Genomic DNA, 23,357 nt, shown 5'->3' with positions numbered 1-23,357 from the left:
CGGACATCCCATCATGGAATACTGTGATTTCCACGAACGACAAATTGTATCGTCCGTGCCGTAATAGGCAGATCCAGGCTGCTCATCATTACAATCACCATTATTATCCTTACGAGAATACTGTGAGTCAGATACCAATATGGGCCCAGCAGTATAATTAAATTTGTTTCATTCCTTCATTTTTGTGCTTTCGTAGAACCCAAAAATAACAGAAAATTCATAACAACCAAACGCCTCCATCGTTCATCATCATTTTCATAAAACCGAGCTCGATAAGGCAAAACATTCTCTGCACTTTCTTTGCACGTATTCTATCTAGCGGAAACCCAATGTCTTCTGTTTCTTTTGTTTGTATTCCACATAATCTCAAATTTATTAACTGTTCAATAGCACTCGTTCTAAAGAATGTATTTTATATTTATCTATGTCCCGGCACACTGCTCACCAACACCCTAAACAATGAAAAACAAAAACAAAACTGTTGCCCTGCTACTACTACTTCTACCAATCACCAACCACCATCCGATCAACCGAAAAACCCTACAACAGTCTGCCTGGCTTTAGTCGCCTCCGAATGCACAGTAAGGGCACTTCAACTGCTGCAACTGCTACTACTACTGTTACTACTACTCCTACCACCATCAGCACCACTTTCAATTCTGTTAATGCCGCTGTCATCAACAACATGAACAACAACAACAACAACAACAACAGCTACCAAAACTACAATTACAACAACAACATCAACAACAACAGCGCCATCACCAATCCCAACGTTCCGGTTGCGTTCGTTGAGTTCAAGGATGTGGCCAGTGCTGCCGCCGCCATGTGCGCCCTGCAGGGCAAGTACCTCCTTTCGTCGGATCGCGGTGCCATGCGCATCGAGTTCGCCAAATCCAAGATGGCTGCCGACGTTCCATCGCACCACTTTTACCATCTGCACATGCAACAGCGAGAAGTATGTAGCACTTGTTTTTTGAATGACCTTCTTTTGTTTTCATTTTCGTTGTTGTGATTTTGCTTTGGCATGATTATTGAACCTTTAGACTGAATTTTAATATAGTTCTGATAGCATCCCGGAAAAAATAACCATACAATTACCATAAAATAAAATACAATCTATTGTCACCAATCAATCTTATCGTACGTATATTGTACAATAAAGTTTAACATGTTGGTATTACAATAGATATACAATACGTCCCATATAGTAATAATTTTCAGCAATAGAACAACAATACAATTAATGGTAAGTGGCTCAATTTCGTTTGGGAAAAAGTGTTTTTTCTATGGTTAAGATACATAACAACCCCTCTGTTCTATTGTAAATTTCCCCCTCTAACCATAGATTCTCTTGTGGATACCATAAATTCTATTGTTATTTTATCTTTGTGGACAATACGATTTATTGTTAATACAATCAACTCTATTTTATGGTTACAATTCATTTCGTTGTACTTCTATGGTTCTTTTTTTACGGGATAGATGATAACAATAATTTCTACTTTACTTAAATTAGCTGAAAATCAGGGAAACATCAAAAGATAAACCAACTATCATGAATTTGAATGTTGACATGACATAGATCAAAGAACCCGCTGAGTTTTGAAATCAACATTTTAAGCTGAATATTGCACTAGGTCCTAAGTAACATTGACAGATTCTCTTCGTCGACTTTCTCTTTGTATCCCCACGGCCATGTAAAGACATTCCCAGGTATTTTCAGCAAACAGATCGATAAAAGAAGCTTTTATCTAGCATCAAATACGACAACCACGACAAGAAACGATTCTGTACCCAAGTTATTAACGAAAGAGAAAGTCGACGAAGAGAATCGATTAATGTTTTTAGGACCTAATGCAATACTCAGCTTGATTTCAATGGATTTGATAGTCTTTCGGTAATGGCGAATTATATGCTATATAATAGTTTCTTTCAACGAACTGTGTGTTTGAAATAGCTGGAAATGTCTTTACATGGCCGTGGAGATGTAAAGATAAAATCGATTCAGATGAGAGTCTGTCAATGTTACTTAGGACCTAATACAATGTTCGGCTTTATTTGTTTTTGTTCATCTGTATTGTTGTCAATATCAATATTCGGGTGGCGACCCCGGCGTAGTGGTTAACATCCATACCTCTCACGCCAATGCCACGAGTTCAAATCTCACCCCGGACAAGTCACGAATGACCCGAGAGTGTTAAAGTGACTATATAACACACACCTTGTTCCTCAATAGACCTTGATCCACTCGGTCACAAAACGACTAAAGGGTCTCAAACTTCAATAGTTTAAGTTCTCTGTAGATATTGTATTGGGGCCTATGCTTGTCACAAATTCTTATACACCCCCTACCGCCCCCCCCCCCCCCCGCTAGAGCGTGACATAATATATGTATCAACCCTTGGTTGTATTTGAACCTTTCATCTGTTACGAAACACATTGAGCAATACAGTTTCTGAACCTAACCCATAAGGTCTCTATGGTTTATCCATGAAGCCTCCATCATTACACCGTTTAAATAATGCATGGGTTACTGGTTTGATCGCAGCTGATATCATAATTCAATGATTTTAAATTTTGGAAGGATAATCAAGATTAGATTGATTTGGATCCATTTAAATGAAACCTGTCACGTAGGAAAATTATTACATCGCTGGAACTACTCGTTTGTTGCAATGCAGCATACAGAGAGTTTCAATTTCATAAGCAATTTTGCTACCGATTCTGAAAGTTGTGCTCTAGAAAACTATAGGGCACATCCGCCATCATAGCTGCCATTTTTTAACTGTTTAAGGAATCACCTAATGTCAAGGTTGTCAAGGTACCCCTGAAATACTTCGCAGCTGTAGTGACATCTTGACAAATCTAGCCAAACCATCACCATCATATTCAGGCTAAGGACAGGGTGCCGTGTGCTCCACGCCATCTCCATCCTTCCACCTAGTCGATCCATCTTCCCGGCGCGTGTCTCATCGTCTTGTTCCAGCCGGGTCGCTATCAAGATTTTTTCAACATTCCCAGCCCACCATAGTCGCCCGAGTTTTGCAATATGGACGATGGGTAGTTCGTCTCGTAAACTGGTCGAGGTTTCAAGCCACTTCCATTGTTCGCGGGTCAAAGGCGACGCCAGCCAAACTTTTCCGCGATCCACACCAGCGACTGTCCACTTTAAAAATCGTTAACAGAATCGCGAGCTAGTCTGAACGGGCTCGATTGCCTAATCGTGTCGCACTCTTCCAACTCAAAGGCTTATTTTAATTCTTTATTTCATCTCCCTCACTTCGCATCTTATGCATTCGTCGTTTCGAAGCCGATCTTCGATTGTCACTACACAGGCACGGATCATATTCGTGTATTCGGAGCTTTCAGAAGCTCAAGTTCAATCCAATCTCGGTGCGTATCTGTCAATAAGCTATTCGTGTACGTCGACGCTCAGTGCTGCCAAATGCAATTAGCTGACTTCACACCAAATGAAGGTTAATTGATTTTTCTTTAATTACTACCATGTCACATATACTACAGTTCGCACAGCAGCTAATGCAATTCGTGGTTTATTTTTCTCCTCCACGTTCCGGTTTCCATCTGCCTTTTACCATGGGTAGTACACAACAGCTTCCTTTCGAAAACATCAATGCACCTTAAATTTGGTCTTTCATGAGCAAATTCCAGAGGTCTCATTGAGGAAGTCGAAACGAAGCTTTTTTTTTCGTATGAACGCTGCTATGAAAACAATAGTATCGACTTGGTTCCATAATGTGGCCCTAGGAAAGAGTTGGGTGAATGACGACTTCATCAGAAGGGATACCCTATTTTAAGCAGGGAATTATTTATATAATTCATCATTCAGCCTTTACAACAATAGACACCACTTATAGCAAGTGAGTGGAAGTAACCCTGCCTGGCAACACTCAGCCATTAGATGTACAGGAAATCGTTGGAATTTTATTTGCGATCCACAGTATTTCCTGCCCAGTCTTTATCTGCAAAACCAATCAGCTCTTCGTTGTATCCTTCCAAATACAGCTTCAGGTCACTGATACTGCAAAGATAGCGTAAGGTCCTTTTCGCCTCTGTCCAATCACTTGCAGTGGGATGACTAACTTTTCTGCAAAGAATGGAAGCTCAGATTGGAATGTCCGGTCGAGTGTTGACTGCGAGATACTGTAGATCTCCAACCAGACTTTGGAAGTTTTCCTTGGATGGCAGTTCTTCACTCTCCTCCTTCTGATGTAGAAATCCAGGCACTTTTGATGGTCGGACATCCTCCATTTTGAAACGAATTGCAAGTTTTTTGATGTTCGTCCGCTGATTCAATGTGTAGCCGTGTCTGGTTGCATACCAAGAAAATGCTTCACATCACCCAGGATTGTTAACGTGAAATTATTCTCTAGATGCGAACAAATGTTCTCATATTCCTTCTGACTTGACGCAGAAACGAGCATGTCTTTGACATAAATGAGGAAGAAACAGGATTCTCCCTTCTCGTAATGCATATAGAGGCAGGGGTGAGCGTCTGAGGACTTAAATCCGGTCTATTTGAAAAATGAATCAATCTTCCAGTTCCACATCCTGGTCGAGCTTGAGTCCGTAAAGAATTTTCTTAAAGCAACACACTTTTTCATAGTTGGTCTCAAAACCAGGAGGCTCTTTCATAAAAAATTGTCGCCGTAAAGGTAGACTGTCTTCACTTATTCACGAAAAAGGGGTTAAACGGTCAGATTTCGCATTCCAGCAACCGTTAAGAGGGTTTTTAGTGTCGCTTGCTTGGTCACTGAAGTGAATACCTCGTCACAATCACTTCCATACTTCTGTGTAAAACCTTGTGCGGGACTTGAAACGCACAACTTCACATCTTTCATTATCCATCCGACAGCGAGTTCGTCGGCAAGCAGACTCATCAGCACTCATGGTCTCGCAGTGACTTCATATCCTCCTCCATTGCAGCTTTCCATTCGTTTCAGTACGGGCTCTTGATTACATCCGCAACACTCCGTGGATCACTCTTCAGCGTAGCTACGGCAGCATTCACTCCATAACGCAAAGGTAGAAAACCTTTATTCTCGCGCACCAACTGATATCGAATATCTGTGAAAGCTTACAGGAAATCTGTGAAAAATCACCGAACTGTTTACCGAACGTTCAGCTGTTGAGATTTCGGTAAAATTTCACAGACTTCGGTAAAATAATCTTAGTGTGTACGGTCTCCTTCAACTGCAACCACCTCCTCCTCCTGGACATTGTATTATTCGGCGATAATAGTGTCATCAACATCCGACATCAAGCTGCTACTTGTAGCATCGAAAAAAAAATCATCATCCATCTCGTTGACTTTGTCCTTGTTTGTCGGCACACTTTTCTCCTGGATCATAACTAGGATCTTTCGCAAAGGGTATTCGATCAAGTTTTTGTCTTTTTTGGCACAGATGATGTTGACCAGGAACGAACCTCACGTCTCGGCTCAGCACCAGTTTGTGCGTCATCGGGTCAATCATTCGATAATCTTTATGATTTGCAGAACAGTCAACGAACAACATCTTCACGACCTTGGGCTTCATCTTTGTCCGTTTCTCCTTTGGAACGTACACAATCGCAGGCTTCCAAAATTTGTACTCGTCGTTCGAAAAAAAAAACTAAAGAAAGGAGGGCGGGAGGGAGGTTTGAATTACCCTAAATTTCGCATGACCTATTTAATGTATGCTCCCTAAACTTATTGATGCTCAAAATCAGTTAATTTTGACAAAAGTGACTAGGGTAAACGCTCCTATAGTTGCGGTACGTTAGAAGCGTTAGGTTCCTATAGTTGTGTATGGAGACTCCGTACACAACTATAGGAACCTAACGCTTCTAACGTACCGCGACTATAGGAGCGTTTCCCCTAACCATCTTCAAGCAAATTAATCACATTCAAAATGTTTTATAACTGCATGACTAAAATCGACACTTCAATAGCACCCGATCAAGCCTCTAAAACGCTTTTATCGAGCATCCATTGTATTTAGATGTATACTAAAGTTAGTTTTTGTAAATAAAACCAGTGACGTCCTGATTCAATCAACTATTCCGAAGTATGTAGAAGAGTAGTTCATGGAATCCGGTCAATTTTTTCAGACCCTGTATAAACGAGCTTTAGAATGACACTGACCGTCAAATCTTACCTCTGTCTTTTAGGGGAGCGGGTATGGAGCCAAGAATGGAACACCATTTGGGGAAGAAGAGTGAACGAACCGATCTCAACACTTACTTGATGGCAACAACTTGACCCCATCAACAACCGCAACAGCAACCGTATCAACAGCAAAATCATCATCAGCAACAGCAAACAGCTGTCATCAACAACTCCTACATCAACGGAACTAGCGGAAACGGACTCGGATACGACATAGGTAACGGCATCGCGGCTGGGCGTTACAACACCAGCAACAGTTTCAACTATATCAATAACAACAACAACAACAACAACAACAACAACAACAACAACAATGGACTCTACGCGATAGCCGTTCCGCAGCCTAGGGCGTGAACTGATGTACCGTCTCAATGTAACCGAAGCTGTGAACAATTTCACACCGTTTGTTTTAACCATTCACCCTAGTAGAAAATGAAATCCAAAATCGTTAAGTTGATATGTGTAAATGTGATAAACCAGAGCCCATGTTTGGCCCCCCAATTGAACCGTAATGTGCCCTAGAACGATTTTTATACGAAAACTATGTTGACATTTCAATTTCTCTTTCGTTACCTGTTATCAGCTATTGCTTTTTCGTTGAACCGTACTAATATACCATTCGAGTAGGAAACGATGATGAATCTCCCTTTGGACAAGCGTGCACATGCACAATGGTGCAAAAAAACATGTGATTAGGGTTTCAAAACGTTACAGTTATTTTTACACGAACGAGTAAATACACAATGAAAGGGAAAACAAACAAACGGTAGTTTATAGGAAACGGTAAACAAGCAATAACAAACTAAAGTGTAAATGAAAATATCCATGCATATCAAAGATTTTTAAATCAACCAAGATGGGAACGATAGTTTGTAAAACTACACATAGTTGCATAAGAACACACTTTATGTAGATGGTAACTGTAGGGGCAATGTTCAGGGCATGCTAACCCAAGATCCGTTTCCGACAGACCACGATGGGTAGGAGTTTTGGTTTTTAGTTGGTTAACATTTTAATCAATAACAACAAAGCGGCATTATCATCAGATCAGCTATCATCACAATTAGTACGTAAAGTGTACTCTAAGCAAGCATCAGTAGCTTGCAAATAGCGAACATAAGAAATATGTTTTAGACAAAACTATTTCTCTTCATCAAAAGTAAACTTTATCCAAAAAAAAAAAACAAAAATGATTGAAACATGAATTTTAAATTATCATCAATTTAAGCTAGGGTTAAACAAGCATAGTTAAATAACAAAATCATTACAAATCTAAGATGCAGGCTCGGTGGATGGAGATAGACAGAACTGGAGGGGTCCAAAGTGAGCAAAAAATGCAAAGTTACCGTCAATTAAATAAAATAGGACACCAAAGAGATGCATCAGTTCCCATCGGAAGAAACGAGCGGAAAGTCAATCAAATTAAAACATGAAATTTCGTGACACAGAAGCTATAAGTACCAAAGTAAACCTACTGGAAAACTGAACCAAACATAAAAATGTGGACCTCTGGCAGGATAATGAGTTGCCTATCTCCGTCCGCTGAATTTTGCTTCCAGGCAGGAAGAGAAACATCATCTGCAAAACGATATCTCGTAAGTGTAAAAATTGAACCGAAAAAAGCGGTCAAAACATAGCAATAAGTAGTGGAACTATTTTCGGTGTTTGATTTAGTGAGTGAATTAGCTTCTGACAAAAAAAAGAAAAACTATCCAAGCAAACACGTAACAAAGTGTGCGGTGCGTTTTCGCCACGAGTATTTCCGAATCACCACGGAAACGCTCGATGAGCATCAGGAAAGCAACAAGATAGGCAGAGAATAGGTTAGCGAAAAGGGAGTGAACAATTCCAGCAAGAAAAGCAAGAAAATGAAGGAAAGGTTAAGGCGTAAGAAGTGAATAATCATTCCGTCCAATACAGTGTGTAGTTAAATCGGATGAGTATGGATCTGTTTTCAAGACGACAATCTGTATCTTGATCCGGCCCCGCGAAGGTCAAGTGCTGCGGAGTGTCCACGGGATGTTTGATGCCTGGCGGTTTACGACCGGGCGGACCCCTGCGAGGCTGTCTCCAAGGCCTGCTTTTGCGTGGGAGCTAAATGAATACATATCAGCTTTTGGGTTAAATCTTTAAATCGTAAGGAAAGTGACATGGTTTAGGAGGTAAACTTTAGTGAGTAAGTAACTTTTATCGTCTAACCGCTCTAAAGACATCCCGCATGTCATGTTTTAACAGCTCTGGCAAACATAAAAGCATAAACTAAAATATTACAAATGGATTAAGAAACAAATACCGAAAAAGGAAGCTTACGTTGACGCTCGATAATTTCTCATTATTTACCTTGAACAAAAGGGTTATACACTGTCCTGGAATAGACGATAGGGTATGTAGCTTGAATGAATGTAATTGTAATAAAAATATGTGATAAATGATTTAGCGAAACAATGTTGGGCAGTGAAATGCCACCAGGAGAAAATTAAACTTGACTAACCTTGCAGCACATTTGCAAGGATTCATGTTTGAAAAAAAAAGAATGATCACGAGTTTTATCAGTTAGTAAGTGAGGTCGATTTTATCAACATATGCAAAAATGGACATATTTTTTTCACTTGTTTATATGTACACGGCGCCGTAAGTGTAGTTGTAACATTGAGTAACCAAAAGATATCGTTTCATAAGACCTAGGAGCGTGAACCAAGCATAACAAGAATGGATTAATTTTAAGAATCACCCATACAGGAGAGTTTTTTCGAGCGATCTTTTTAAGAATTTAGTAAATACCGTATTACTAATCAAACTTCAAATGCCTTCTAGCTTTATTTTTAATACTTGTTGACTGTATGCCGACCTTCGTAAGGCTAAGTTGTATCTGTCCGGTTCTTGGGTTTGATTTATCAGTTCTGAAAAAATGAATGAGACGAGGAATGATTCACAAAATGCATGCAAGTTAGACTAATTAACGATATAAAAGATTATTCAATGGAAGAAAAAAAAGTGTTACGATAAATCAACAATTCAAACATATCAATTTCGTGCCCGATCATATTGAAGATAAATTTATTGATGAAATGTAAGCATATATTAAACAGTAGCTGACGAGAAATATAATATATTAACTATACATTTATTACTAAACTGAACAAAATGAAAGTATCACTAAACAATTAAAAATACGCTGAAAATGTCAACATGTGAAGCAAAACAACTAATATTGATGTATCTGTTCAAAAACAATATGATAGGATCTACCAAAAACAAAAGGTTTTTCGAAAACAAAAACTCGTACTATTTTTTTTCGGCTGTCACTTCTTTTATTTTATCATCCCAGGATCGCTGGCTGAAGCCACATTAATCACTCGAAGCACGGTGTTTGGCTCTCACTCTCTTTCTCTTACCTACACCTATACTACACTAAACAACAAACGTCACATTGAAATTCAAAACAATGAGCTTCTCTAGATTGATACTGAAATTCGTGATTTTGACAATCAAAGCAACCATCTTTTACTCTCTCTCTAACCCAAACGACACGGTGCTGTCAACGGAACTGTTCGACACCGAGTGAAAACGTGGTTTTTAACGGAATTTTACTAAGAAAAGATGGAGAGAGCGAGGGGAGCATTCGTTTAATCGATTTGCGCTTTGTGATCCGATCCTGGGTCGGTTTGTTGTTCTTTATCGTTTTTTCTTTATTTGTATTCTATCGAATTTGACGATGAAAAAAAAATTAACCAAAGACGAATATTGTTTTATTATTTAAATTATTTATTTATTCTAAAGCAAATGCTTATTTATTTTTATGCTTTACCTTTGATGAACCATTGTCTTTAACAGCAACGCATGATAAGTATAAATATATACAATTTTTTTTTTCAAGTAAACAACTAAAATATATTACAATTAATATGCATAACAGTGAGTATATTTAGATATAGCATATGTAGTACAATGGGATGTAAAACTCTAGACAAAATCATAGAACGATGTTAATTGAACAAATTAAACTAATATCAAGCTATTTGGACAACTTTCAATAACCATATGAGTTGAGGTAATGAGAATGAAACATTCTGCGTTGAAATCAGTTCATATAAAATCCAGAATGCAGTGTAGACACCAGAAATCGAAACGAAGAAAACTTACATCAACTTGCCACACCCTTCTGAATACCCATTCCTATACCGACTCGTCGAATTCACGAGATCATTGATACTGAAAGCCTGCGCGGAAATAAGCTAACTACCAACAAATACAAGCAATTAAACTACGCTATCTCACTTGTTTTGTTTGTACACATAACAGATTCGATATAACTTACAAGAAAACATAAAGAAAAGTAGTGCAACATCGCAAACAAAAAACATTGAACAAAATACCTTAGTATGAGAAACTGTTATCGATTTATAAGAGAACAAAGAAAGAAAGAAATAAAGAAAAAAAAAACATGAAAACAAAACAAAAGAAGACAATTCTACCAAAAACGCCTTCAGCGACATCTACAAACTCGTAGCTGAGACTTTTACCTAGTCAAAATATTATTTTTTATAAACTTAACAAAGAAAAGAAGAAAAAACAATAAGAATCCAACTACTACTACGACTATGGTCACCCGCATGGACGGGTTCGACCCTAAGCGGTTTTGAGCACAGTTTTCATCGCTTCTCAGCTTTCCGTTTTTGACTGGTTTCTATACGTCCTCTAGCGAAACTGAATTCCCCTTCACGCAAATGCATTCGACCCCAGAGCGCGAATCACGCTTTTTATCCTGGCAACACTTCTCCGTTTCCTGCACAAACACACACGCGCGCGCGCATTGTTCAGCCTCATAACGGCGTCACACCAACACACCAAAGCAAGCGTCGTCATGTTTCAGCGAATGCAATTAAAAAGAAAAAAAAACAACAACATACAAGCTACAGAGTTAACCGTTTTTGTTTTCTTGTGATTATCGAATATGCACACAGACATACACACATGCAAAAGTGAGCACACAAACATACACACACACACATTCATATAACACTCTCACGAACATATGATTAAAGAGAAGAGCACATAATTAGTAACGCGGCAATGGAATCATTTCAGTTGGAAGCAACTGCAGTTCCACCACGCCCCAAAACAAAGATATCTCGGTTTGTCATTTAATGGTGCACAATGTTCTACCTTCATTTTCCTCGAAATTTCACCCAGTTGTCACTGATTTACACTTGAATCTGGTTTACTCTCATTTCTGTTTGGTTTGTTTTTCGTTTATCCACTTTCAATTAACAAAGATACATTCTTGTTGAAAAATTGAAATGATTTCGATAATAATTTTAACTGTACGATATATAAACAAGAGGAAATTTTTGACAAATATTTTTATCTATTCTTAAAAAGTGATAAAATATATTAAAGAAAAAAAGAAGGAAAAGGAAATAATATTGAAACTTTTTATGGGAATCTTATATATAATTGTACTAGAACTAGAGCAAAAAGTGGTTAAACAACCGACGAAGAAGCAAGTAATAAATTAAATTAATGTAAATCATAAAAGCGGACAAACAGAAAATAACGCGCCGAAGAGAATCTCAATCTGCAGCCGAATGCGCGCCTAGGGCGAAAGAGAATCTTTCAAGATGAATGTGATTAACGTTTTTCCTTTTAAGCTAGAATTCGTTCCAAAGATTTTTTTCCCTTTACGTTTAGAATTTTAAAATACACGTGTTTTTTTCCTTTGATTTTTTGAGATAAGTTTTATGACGTTCCTTCGTGCTGCCCAGCAACCAGCACAGGCTTAGTCGAATGGTTTCAGTGAACATTTACCTACGATCTATGCTTTCGAATGCCTTCAAAATGGTATACTATTAAGACTAAACTTGACACACCACGGTGTGATCTTTTCTGAACCTTTTTCCAACCTTGTTGCTCTCTAACGGGCAATTCTCGCTCGTCGCTGGCGATCTCTGGCAACACTGGAACGTCGCATCACTTAATTATTGTGCACTGTTATAATTTTAATAGAAGAAAACTCCTAATCGAAACTACTGTTCTGAATTGTTAGCTTTCAGTTTGTGGCTTAACTCTCACTGTCTAAACACGAAGAATTTTATATTTCGTCAAAAATAGTTTTCTGGAGCACTCTTTTCTTCTTTCTGTTCGTATAACTTTTCAGCTTTATCTACATAAAATCAATCAATAATATCAAACAAAAGTTTCAGTTCCATTCGTCAGGTTATGTTTACATTGACTTTCCTTTACAAGTGTTTCTTTCCAAGAAGACATACAATTCAGAACAGGAATGGCCTTAAATACAATTTTTAAAGAAGAAATATAAGAATAATAAGTAATAACAAAAGTAAAAGGAAACGATATTTAAATTGATTTTTTAAAGTTTTTAACAAAAACGGCAAGAAAATTCAATTAAAATACAAGTACATAAAATATTACTTCGAAACATAAAATACCAAACAATACACAAAGAGAAATAACTCATCAAGAACAACAACAACAAAAAACAAACCAGTCTACGAATATGGATCAACGCAAACAGTTTAGCAATTAACCATTAACAAAGGCAGATGCAAAACCAAAACAATGAATTACATACAGACATAATGTTTTTTGGAAAAACAAAAAACCACAGTTAATCAGTCCCCCTTATCCCAGACCTGAATGTTTAATTTTTCGAAAACGTGGAAAAAGCAGACGAGAGAAACTGAGAAAATTTATGACAGCCAAATCCATTCCAGCTTCAGTAAAAAGCAGAATTGCAACACTGCAATGTGTGTGACATCCGTGATACAAAGGAAAACAGAAAAAAACTGATTGATTCAATATTACGAAAGGATGATCAAGATAACACAGAAATCTAAAATGCATTCAAATCATTTTATGGAAACACCTCGGAATGTGGACTACCTGAATATCATGACACAAAACAAAATCCAGGAGCGGATGGTATCCATTACTGAAAACATCAACATGTGTTTAAATATCAGTCCCTGGTACCGAATGAAAACGCAAGTTAATAACAAACCAAACAAAAAACCGGTTGCAAGACATGGCAGAATAAGGAAACAAATGATGATAAACTGTACTAACTATCAAATGCTAGATATAATTAACATTGTATAGGGTCCAAAGGTGGGGAAAAGTAATGAATTAAATTACAAGTAAATTAAATATGTAATAACATTAACCGTCACTCTTGCATGGGTTTTTTGAATATCCGAATTTCAACATCACATCTGCAAACTGATTTTCAGCTAATATCAACGACTATGTTTAACATTCGATTTCGAGTTCCAGATTCTACCAACACATTGAGATCGAAAAAAGTAGTGTGAAAAATTATACTCCAATACTCTTTCTTCATTTTGTAACTAATGAAGACTTCCCACCGTATTTGGCGCGGACGTCTTCACTAGCCAGCCGAGCTAACTTACCTCTTTAATAATTATCAGGGTCGACCAAACGCACTAGTGGAAACTCACCTGTCCCCTTAGCTGCCGAAAGCGAACCAAGCTGAAATCAATTTCGACGTCTGCTGTGCTGAGCTTCACCGGGTCCCAACCAGCCTGGGGGAGCTTCTACTACTACTGCTTCCGGTTCCGACTTCGGTCGGAGTTGATCTTCACGGTGGATGGCCGTATGTTGACGGACGACCTTTGGCAAACCTGGATAGCGTTCGTGTTCACACTTTCTTCAAGAGGAATTATTTTCGGTTTAGTTCACACTCGCGACACCTTGCAATTCCGGTCGACTAGCTTCACGGATAGTCTATGTGCCGACTTCTAGCGTCTCGACCGGTTTGCGACCTCTCACCCCAAGTAACAAATCTAGAGCTGCATGGCTATATTCAAAATTTATAAAGGTTTTATTGCAGCTGCAACCATTACCTACAGCTTTATCACGGTCATACACAATGCAAGTCATGAAACATTCCTATAGCTATCTACAAAACCCCTATAAAGCTTATTAAAAAACCAACTGATTCTTATGCTATTTTCACTTATGAAAGGTTTTATGATTGCTTTGAAGTATACAAAAAAGTAATATGAATTGCCCTTATAAAACCAAAAAATAAATTTTTTCGTTGCTTTATAAGTAAGCGCAATAAAACTAGTTGGACATGAAACAGTTATTTTAAAACCATTATAAGCATTCAGTTGCAACTTGTCAGAAATGGACGTAGTGTGCGTACGAAAAACGTCAGCAATCTCCATGATTCTTCCGTTCTCGCTCGCATATACATGGGGTGACACGGTCGAATCTTGATCGAAATACATGGAATAGTGACAGTCCTAGGACAAAAAGGTTGAAATCACGCATAACTTTTCATAAAGGTTAATGTACCATTCAAAACTTTTCTAAATGTTTGTAAAATTCATCGGTTGCACCCGGGAGTATACATTTGCCCTCAAATAAAAAAATGAATTCAAGCTGAACAGTCTTCTTTAGGTTCCGCTTGACAATAGCCCAGTATTTCTCAATTGGACGGAGCTCTGGCGTGTTGGGAGGGTTCTTGTCCTTGGGAACCACCTGCACGTTGTTGGCGGCGTACCACTCCATGGCCTTTTTACCGTAATGGCAAGATGTCAAATCCGGCCAAAACAGTACGGAACAACCATGTTTCTTCAGGAAAGGCAGCAGACGTTTATTCAAACACTCTTTCACGTAAATTGCTTGGTTGACAGTCCCGGAAGCTATGAAAATGCTGCTTTTCAAGCCACAGGTACAGATGGCTTGCCAAACCAGATATTTCTTTGCGAACTTTGACAGTTTCATGTGCTTGAAAACATCTGCTACCTTTCCCCTTCCTTTTGCCGTATAAAACTCCTGTCCCGGAAGCTGCTTGTAGTCGGCTTTGACGTAGGTTTCGTCGTCCATTACCACGCAGTCAAACTTCGTCAGCATCGTCGTGTACAGCCTCCGGGATCGCGCTTTGGCCGTCGTATTTTGTTTATCATCGCGATTTGGAGTCACTACCTTCTTGTAAGTCGATAGTCCGGCTCGTTTTTTGGCTCGATGCACGGTTGTAGACGATACACCCAGCTTATTTGCGGCATCTCGGAGAGAGAGGTTAGGGTTTCGCTTGAAACTACCGGCAACTCTCTTTGTCGTCTCAGCGGCTTCCGGTTTTCGATTTCTCCCCGATCCAGACTTCCTGGCTGTCGACAAACGTTCCCCAAACACTTTAATTACATTTGTAACGGTTGATTTGGCAACTTTTAGCGATTTTGCCAACTTTGCGTGCGAGTAGCTCGGATTTTCGCGATGCGCGAGCAAAATTTTGATACGCTGCTCTTCTTGGTTGGACGGCATTTTGACAACTGAAGAGTGAATTCCAAAATCAAAATAGGAGCAACATTCTACACACACACACCTTCAAAATGAGGGGTGTTCAGGTTTTTTAAATGCAAAATTGAAAGAAATACGTCAAGTTGATATTGACCAAATTTTGACCGTATCACCCTTTAGCATCTAATACGACAAACACAACAAGAAACGGTTCTGTGAATAAGTTATTAACGAAAGAGAAAGTCGACGAAGAGAATCGATCAATGTTACTTAGGACCTAATGCAAAGTTCAGCTTGAATTGCTCTTGTAAAAAGAAAATAGTTCTCGTAATAAAATCATGTATTATGCTTTTCTGTTCTGCTTTCATCCCATGCACACTGGGCCAGGAATGCAACCTAGCGGAGCAAAATTAATAACTCCGAAACGAAGCATTTCCGCGACTTGGTGTCTTCGGCAAAATTTCTCGTCATAATAAGGACCATCTATTGACATAAACAAATAGTTATAGAAAAAAAATAATGTTCCATTAAAATGAAGAAATCTACAAAACACCAAAATATACCTCTCTCAAATTTTGATATTTTGTTTATCGAGTATTGCTTAATTTTTGCTGAAAATGTCAGGTTGCGATTTTTTACGCTTTAGGAGATATTAATGTTCAAAAATTGTGTTTTTTTTTTCTCGTTTTTTCAACAATGTCTTTGAAATTTGAAGCTTAATCCAGTATGTTTCTTCACAAAAGCTATTTATTTAATGTATTTGCATAAGAGAAAAATATAACATTATAAAGCTGTAAGCAAAAAAACCAAAACAGAAAAAAAAACATATTTTCGACATTTTTTTCTTTAACTCCATATAACTTGGAACCAGTAGACAGTGGAAATTTAACGTCTTTGAAAGAGCTGTTCATTTTTTCAAGATAAACAACTTTGCCAAAGACATCAAGTCTCCAAAACGTCAGAGAAAGAAGTTAGATTGTGACACCATCTTTTCGGAAGAGTTTTGAACTATTTGTTTATGTCAATATGACGAGAAATTTTGCCAAAGACACCAAGTCGCGGAAATGCTTCGTTTCGGAGTTATTAATTTTGCTCTGCTAGGTTGCATTCCTGACCCAGCGTGCAATGTAAGCATTAGACATTTTAAGAAATTGCGCTTGGTGTTTTTCTTGCCTGCTGTCCTCTGTCGCCATATTGTCATTATGAAAATGCCATTAGCCTTGGAATAAAATCCAAGAAATTTCAATAAAATAATGGCTAAATAAGAGATCCGAAATGATTTCCAGTGTGCATTGGTATGAATTTATGTATTGAGATCTACTTTCTGTAAAATTAAGGTGATTCCATCAAATTCTTTTGATTTCTGAAACAATCATTTTTGTTAACTTGAATTATTTTGGAGGCGCATTTATTTAACGCTCATATTATCTCAATATACACGATAACATTTCAAGCGCATATGTTTTCGAACTTCTAAAAATTAATATATTTTCTTTAAGATTTTCACTTATGTCGCCATGAAACAAAATTGATTGCATGGTGATCTTGACACCAACACTCAAACCTATTTTTACCGCTAAAGATTTCCATTTGGAAAAAAAAGTTTCAGCAGAACAGAACAACAACAAGCTAATTTATGGCGGTTGCTTTGAAGCCAATACAAATTAAATTGGCTTTATAACTGATTTCCACCAAAGCGTAATAAAACTGCTTGGATACAATATTACTCTTATAGAGGCTATGAGAACCTTTTGTAGAGTATGAGGCTTCCTGACAAAAGGTTTTAAGACAGCTTTATTGTGATTCTCAAACATGCTTTATAAACCTTATCAAGAGTGGTCCACTAAGCTGTATGACGATCTTATAGCGGTTATCAAAAGGTTGTGCTGGAGCTATTAATTTTATTGGCGGTTTTATGAAATTGATCTCAATAACCACTAATAGAGTGCAATAAAACAAGAAATGCTACTTGGGACTCCACTACTGGCCTCAACGTTGGCGATAAGGAGGATCAAGGCCACGTGGTGGCCTTACAATTTACGCCGAAATCACTTTCCGCGAACCGTATTAACTGTTTGTGAACCAAACCACTATTTGCTAAAGTAAATCTTATTATCTTTAAATACGTGAATTTGAAAACGAAGTTTTGACTTTGCCAGCACAATTTCACTCAATTCATGCTTGCCAAACATTCACCGACTTGATCTTCTCGCTATTCCAGGGACAAGATATCGTCTCTGTGGGCCGGACGATCATATATAGCATTCCTGGTCCCATGCTTACAAAAGGGATCGTACGATCGATCGTACGATATATCACCAGGTCACATATACCGGATCACGTTCAGGGTGAATTGCACCTTTTGTAGTAGAATAGCCGCTGTAATAGCATTGGTCTTCGCTACCTATACCAATTTCGTATAGATGCAAGCAGTGAAATCCCCCTACAATCCCTACGCTAGCTATGTTCGAATTTCGAACTCTACCTACGCTACTCTAGCTCCGGATTGGCCAACCGGTTTGAGAGGGGTTTCATTTGACGACACATCGACTCTTTTTGCCATACTGCAAGTTTTGCGATTTATATTTTTTTTCGGAAATTTGCGTGACAACCCAACTCAACACCGGCTGCCAGAAAATTAATATTTTTAAATTCAAATGGCAAAATTTGATTTAAATTCATTTGAATAATTATAATTTATATAATTCAATCATTCTCTTGTGTTAAAATTTATATTTACTCACAATATTTCAGGTGTAATTTATTATTAATTTCAAACTATCACCAAGCATTAAATTTCAATTTGTAAACTTTGGAAAAGGTTACAATTTGAAGCTCCGGGTAATCAAAAAAGAGTATTTTTTTTCAGCTTCTGATTCATACCTCTATAGTATCCCCTAATAGATCCGACCAATGAAATATTTATATAATAAATCATATTTCAAACCTCCTTCTCCCTTTCCCCATCCAAAAAATTGTAAATCTCCACTAACCTCGAGACGACCGCGAGTAATCGGTTCAATTCCTTTAACTCTAGATTTAAGACATCATTCATGTATAATGCAAATGATAACTCGGCTCTGTAAAGTTTATTCGATTGAGCCTGTACAAATAAATTAATATAAAAAAAAAAAAAAGATCCGACCAATTTGTGACCGGATTAGCGGGGTAAATCCGACAATCTGACTGTCAAATCCATACAAATCAATGTTACCAACCTTACAATGTAAAAAAAAACTCCATAAGAGACCGTGATTAATTAATTAATTTATCTTTATTAGGGAGGCTTTCAGCCTGGGGCTGGTTCGCCTCCAAGTAAAGTCAGATTGACGAGAGCCGGATTAGCGGGGGATATCGTATTTAATGTCGGTATGTGGTCTGCAATCTAGTGCCAATCAAAGACGGACGTCGATTGCTATCCACTGTAATTGAATGGCCAAGTAGGTGGCTTCAACACTTGATGATATATCGCACCCATCAGCACATAGACCGGGTCCAACAGTCCTCGCAAGGATGACAAGACTACCGATTTTTTTCACCGCATAAAATCCCACTGACCTGTGCTACATTTGGCGCCCAACTAACGGTCGATTGAATTAAATAAAAAGTTTTGAATTTTTTTAATTTTTTGGTTTAACATTTTGAAAGTTAGATTTTATTTATTTATTTCCATTTCGTCAAGCCAGTGTAGACTACATACAATGATTATAACAATGTTTACTTACATACTATGCATTAATTCTATTCTGTTTTAGCTTAGTTTTTATTTGCTGCTTGGACATGGTGATGTCAATAGTTCCGCAATGCAAATTATATAGGCGCATCATTCGATTGATTGGGCTATTTTTTGCATAGTTTGTTCTGTACGATGTTTCTGAAAATAAATTCCGTGTTCTAAGATATCGACAAGGTGTGTAAAAATTTAATTGTGCGAGAATTTCTGCCGAATCTATGCGCATTGAAATAATGTCGTTGATGAAGAAAAGCATTGCAAATTGGCGGCGCTCCTTAAGTGTTTGTATATTGATGAGCATGCAGCGCGCTTCATAAGATGGTAATGGAAAAGCAGTCCAATTCAATTTACGTAAAGCATATAAAAGGAATTGTTTTTGGACAGATTCTATGCGTTCTTCGTGTATGGAAATGTATGGATTCCATACTAGGTGGAAGTATCCCAGAATTGGCCTTACATATGTGGTATATAATAGCTTAATAGTGTATGGGTCTTCGAAATTATGACTGAACCTTTTGATGTAACCTAACATTCTGTTTGCTTTACTAATGATAGTATTATAATGTTCTATAAAAGTTAGTTTGGAGTCTAGGATTACACCTAGATCTCTTACAATTTTGCTTTTTTCTACTATTTGGTTGCCTAATGATATTTCAATATGCGGTGTTTCAATTTTTCTGCTAAATGCTATTGCAGTACATTTTTTTACGTTAAGTTGAAGTAGAGTTGTTCTACACCAGGTGTGGAATATATTGATTTCATTCTGGAATTCTTCTGCATCGCTAGAATTACTTATTTTCATAAAGAGCTTCATGTAGTCTGCATATACAAGCAATTTTATTTTTTTAAGTATGTAGGAAATGTCGTTTATGTACAAAATAAAAAGAAGTGGGCCTAAATGAGAACCCTGGGGTACCCCAGAGGTGACTGAAATTGGTTCTGAAAGTTTATTTTGAAAGCGAACTATTTATTTACGATGTGTTAGGTATGATTGAAGCCAATTCAAAAGTCCAGGCTCCATTCCTATTTTCTGCAATTTGAGGATTAATAATGGTATGTCGATGCGGTCAAATGCTTTACTGAAGTCGGTGTATAGCGCTTCAACGTGCTTGCCACTGTCCAACGCTTTAATAATGAAAGATACATATTCTAGAAGATTAGAGGTAGTTGAACGACCTTTAAAAAAGCCGTGCTGTTTACTTGTAATTAGATTTTTCACCTGCTGAAAAATATTGCCGTTTACGATTGATTCAAAAAGTTTTGGAATGCAAGAAATAATAGCAATTCCACGATAATTTCGAATGTCTGATTTTGCACCTGATTTGAAAATAGGTACCAAATAAGATGATTTCCAAATTTCAGGGAATTTTCCATTTTTCAGAGACATGTTGAAAAGACCCTCTAGAGGAAATGCGAGTTCTTCAGAAAGGTTTTTCAAAAATATGGGTGCGATGCCGTCAGGTCCAGACCCTTTCGACGCGTTTAAGTTTTTTAGTGCATTGAGGACTTCATGTATAGAAAGTTGGTTGACAGAGATGTTTTTAGAAATTTCAGGAATGAATGCAAAGAAATCGCGGTCACGATCTTCTTCGGAAAATGTGGTGTATACTTCTTGGAAGAAATTTGCAAAGAGATTGCAAATTTCAGAAGAATTCTCACCTACATTTGCATCCAAATTCATTCGCGAAGGAAAATTGCTGCTTTTTAATTTCGTGTTTACATAATTAAAAAAAGTTCTTAGGACATGATTTGACTTCATTTTCGACTTTGCGGTTATAGTCCTCATATGCAGAGTTGATGGCTGTAGAATTTTGTACGAAGATTGAGTATTCAATTGCTGTGTGAAACACTTCATTTTTCCATAAAGGTGCTAATGATGTATCCACACAGAAGTCTTCAGTACAATTTGTAAATAAAAGGTCTAAATATGAGTTTTGTTGATTTTTACATGGTTTATTTGATTAAGACCAAAATAAGATATTTTTTCGAATAATAATTGTAATGTATCGTCTTCACCTACGACCGGGAGTAAAAATGATTCATTTTCAATGTCTGTAATAAAGTCTGCGTTTCGTTGATTGAAGTCGCCATAAATATGCAGTTTTACTTCTGGTTCCATATTTGACATTATAGTTTCAACAATTTGAAAAAATAGTTCAAAAGACTGCTTGTGGACATGTTTAGGTGGAAAATACACAGAAGAAAAATGTGTATTTCACCGGCAATAAGTGCTTTGACCCAGACATTTTCGAATTCCTTGTGCTTATTTGTTATGATTTCTTCAGAAGTAAAGTCAGCATTGATGGCAATGAGCACTCCACCACCAGACTTTTTATTTCAGAGTTAAAAATTCCTGTCGTGCCGGAATACATTAAAATTGTTTCCAAAAATTTCTTCGCTTCTGACGCTTTCGTCCCAGCTTGTTTCAGTTCCAAGAATTATTTGGAAAGAAGAAGATAGAATGTTCTGGTGGGTTTCTTTCATTTTAGCTGGGCTTTTCATGCGATTGAAATTTTGGCAATACACCAAAATTTCAGTCGCATTCTGTTGAGGAAGTGAAGAGATTTTTGGAGGGTCAGTATTACTTACATTAGCAGGGTCTACCTCATGTAGAGTGTCGTCATTCGATAATAATAATTCCCTTGCATGGGAATAGTCGTCGTTACTTCCTTTAGTAGAGTGCGTCAGTGCCGTTGAAAATTTGGAGGACTGTAAAATTTGCGAGCGGCCTCCCTAGTTTGCTGCAGTCGTTGTGTGCGTTCACTAAGTAGGAACGCGCGGTGTGAATTCAGGTCTGCCAAAGCGTCGGTGCGTGGAATTCCGAGTTCTTCGTGAGCGTCCAGGAAAATTTCGCGTAAAAGGGCTGTTTCCGTTGGTAGTCCTTCTGCTGCCAGCATTAAAGTTGCACTAGTTTTAGTGATTCCGCGAATGCATACTGAAGGTGGCTGGTCGTGCAAGTATGAAAGATAAGTCCACACAATGTCCATAATTTTGGGGTCCCGCAGCCGTGCCTTCAAAAAGCGTCGGTCGCCAATTGCAGACTGTTCCGTGAGTCTGACTATAGGCGGACGCATTGGGTCCAGGATTGAAGGGTGTTCATGTCCGGTTGGCCTTTCGGCGCGATAAGGGTGAATAGTTTCCCCGTGTTGTTGTTGTTGTTGTTGTTGTTGTTGTTGTTGTTGTTGTTGTTGTTGTTGTTGTTGTTGTTGTTGTTGTTGTTGTTGTTGTTGTTGTTGTTGTTGTTGTTGTTGTTGTTGTTGTTGTTGTTGTTGTTGTTGTTGTTGTTGTTGTTGTTGTTGTTGTTGTTGTTGTTGTTGTTGTTGTTGTTGTTGTTGTTGTTGTTGTTGTTGTTGTTGTTGTTGTTGTTGTTGTTGTTGTTGTTGTTGTTGTTGTTGTTGTTGTTGTTGTTGTTGTTGTTGTTGTTGTTGTTGTTGTTGTTGTTGTTGTTGTTGTTGTTGTTGTTGTTGTTGTTGTTGTTGTTGTTGTTGTTGTTGTTGTTGTTGTTGTTGTTGTTGTTGTTGTTGTTGTTGTTGTTGTTGTTGTTGTTGTTGTTGTTGTTGTTGTTGTTGTTGTTGTTGTTGTTGTTGTTGTTGTTGTTGTTGTTGTTGTTGTTGTTGTTGTTGTTGTTGTTGTTGTTGTTGTTGTTGTTGTTGTTGTTGTTGTTGTTGTTGTTGTTGTTGTTGTTGTTGTTGTTGTTGTTGTTGTTGTTGTTGTTGTTGTTGTTGTTGTTGTTGTTGTTGTTGTTGTTGTTGTTGTTGTTGTTGTTGTTGTTGTTGTTGTTGTTGTTGTTGTTGTTGTTGTTGTTGTTGTTGTTGTTGTTGTTGTTGTTGTTGTTGTTGTTGTTGTTGTTGTTGTTGTTGTTGTTGTTGTTGTTGTTGTTGTTGTTGTTGTTGTTGTTGTTGTTGTTGTTGTTGTTGTTGTTGTTGTTGTTGTTGTTGTTGTTGTTGTTGTTGTTGTTGTTGTTGTTGTTGTTGTTGTTGTTGTTGTTGTTGTTGTTGTTGTTGTTGTTGTTGTTGTTGTTGTTGTTGTTGTTGTTGTTGTTGTTGTTGTTGTTGTTGTTGTTGTTGTTGTTGTTGTTGTTGTTGTTGTTGTTGTTGTTGTTGTTGTTGTTGTTGTTGTTGTTGTTGTTGTTGTTGTTGTTGTTGTTGTTGTTGTTGTTGTTGTTGTTGT

The 23,357-nt window shown here is 37.6% G+C and overlaps 1 protein-coding gene and 1 long non-coding RNA gene across 3 annotated transcripts in view; one reads left to right on the top strand and one right to left on the bottom strand.

Annotated features, from left to right (window-relative positions):
- LOC135700234 (integrator complex subunit 5-like protein) overlaps window positions 1-18,909 on the top strand; it is a 19,293-nt gene extending 384 nt beyond the window's left edge. The window contains exons 1-4 of one of the 2 annotated variants that reach the window (XR_010517571.1): window positions 1-122; window positions 550-958; window positions 6,172-6,425; window positions 18,899-18,909. The exon at window positions 1-122 is cut by the window's left edge and continues 384 nt beyond it. Coding sequence is in view for 1 of the 2 variants with exons in the window: in XM_065220677.1 (XP_065076749.1) it covers window positions 575-958; window positions 6,172-6,222 (435 nt within the window). In the remaining variant the exon portion in view is untranslated. Of the gene's footprint in view, window positions 123-549; window positions 959-6,171; window positions 6,935-18,898 lie in introns of those variants that run through there. The other variant, XM_065220677.1, reaches the window with a different exon arrangement.
- Window positions 12,074-13,320, bottom strand: LOC135700235 (uncharacterized). Its single transcript, XR_010517572.1, has 2 exons — window positions 13,136-13,320; window positions 12,074-13,072 (listed from the first exon to the last, which is right to left on the bottom strand). It is a non-coding gene; the product is annotated as an uncharacterized LOC135700235 (long non-coding RNA).
- Window positions 18,910-23,357: the final 4,448 nt, after the last annotated feature.

The sequence above is a fragment of the Ochlerotatus camptorhynchus genome, unplaced genomic scaffold, assembly GCF_037179485.1.
Source record: "Ochlerotatus camptorhynchus isolate MF236.1 unplaced genomic scaffold, CSIRO-AGI_Acam_v1.1 ptg000130l, whole genome shotgun sequence".
NCBI lineage: Eukaryota > Metazoa > Arthropoda > Insecta > Diptera > Culicidae > Ochlerotatus > Ochlerotatus camptorhynchus.
This window is presented reverse-complemented; position numbering and strand designations above follow the sequence as displayed.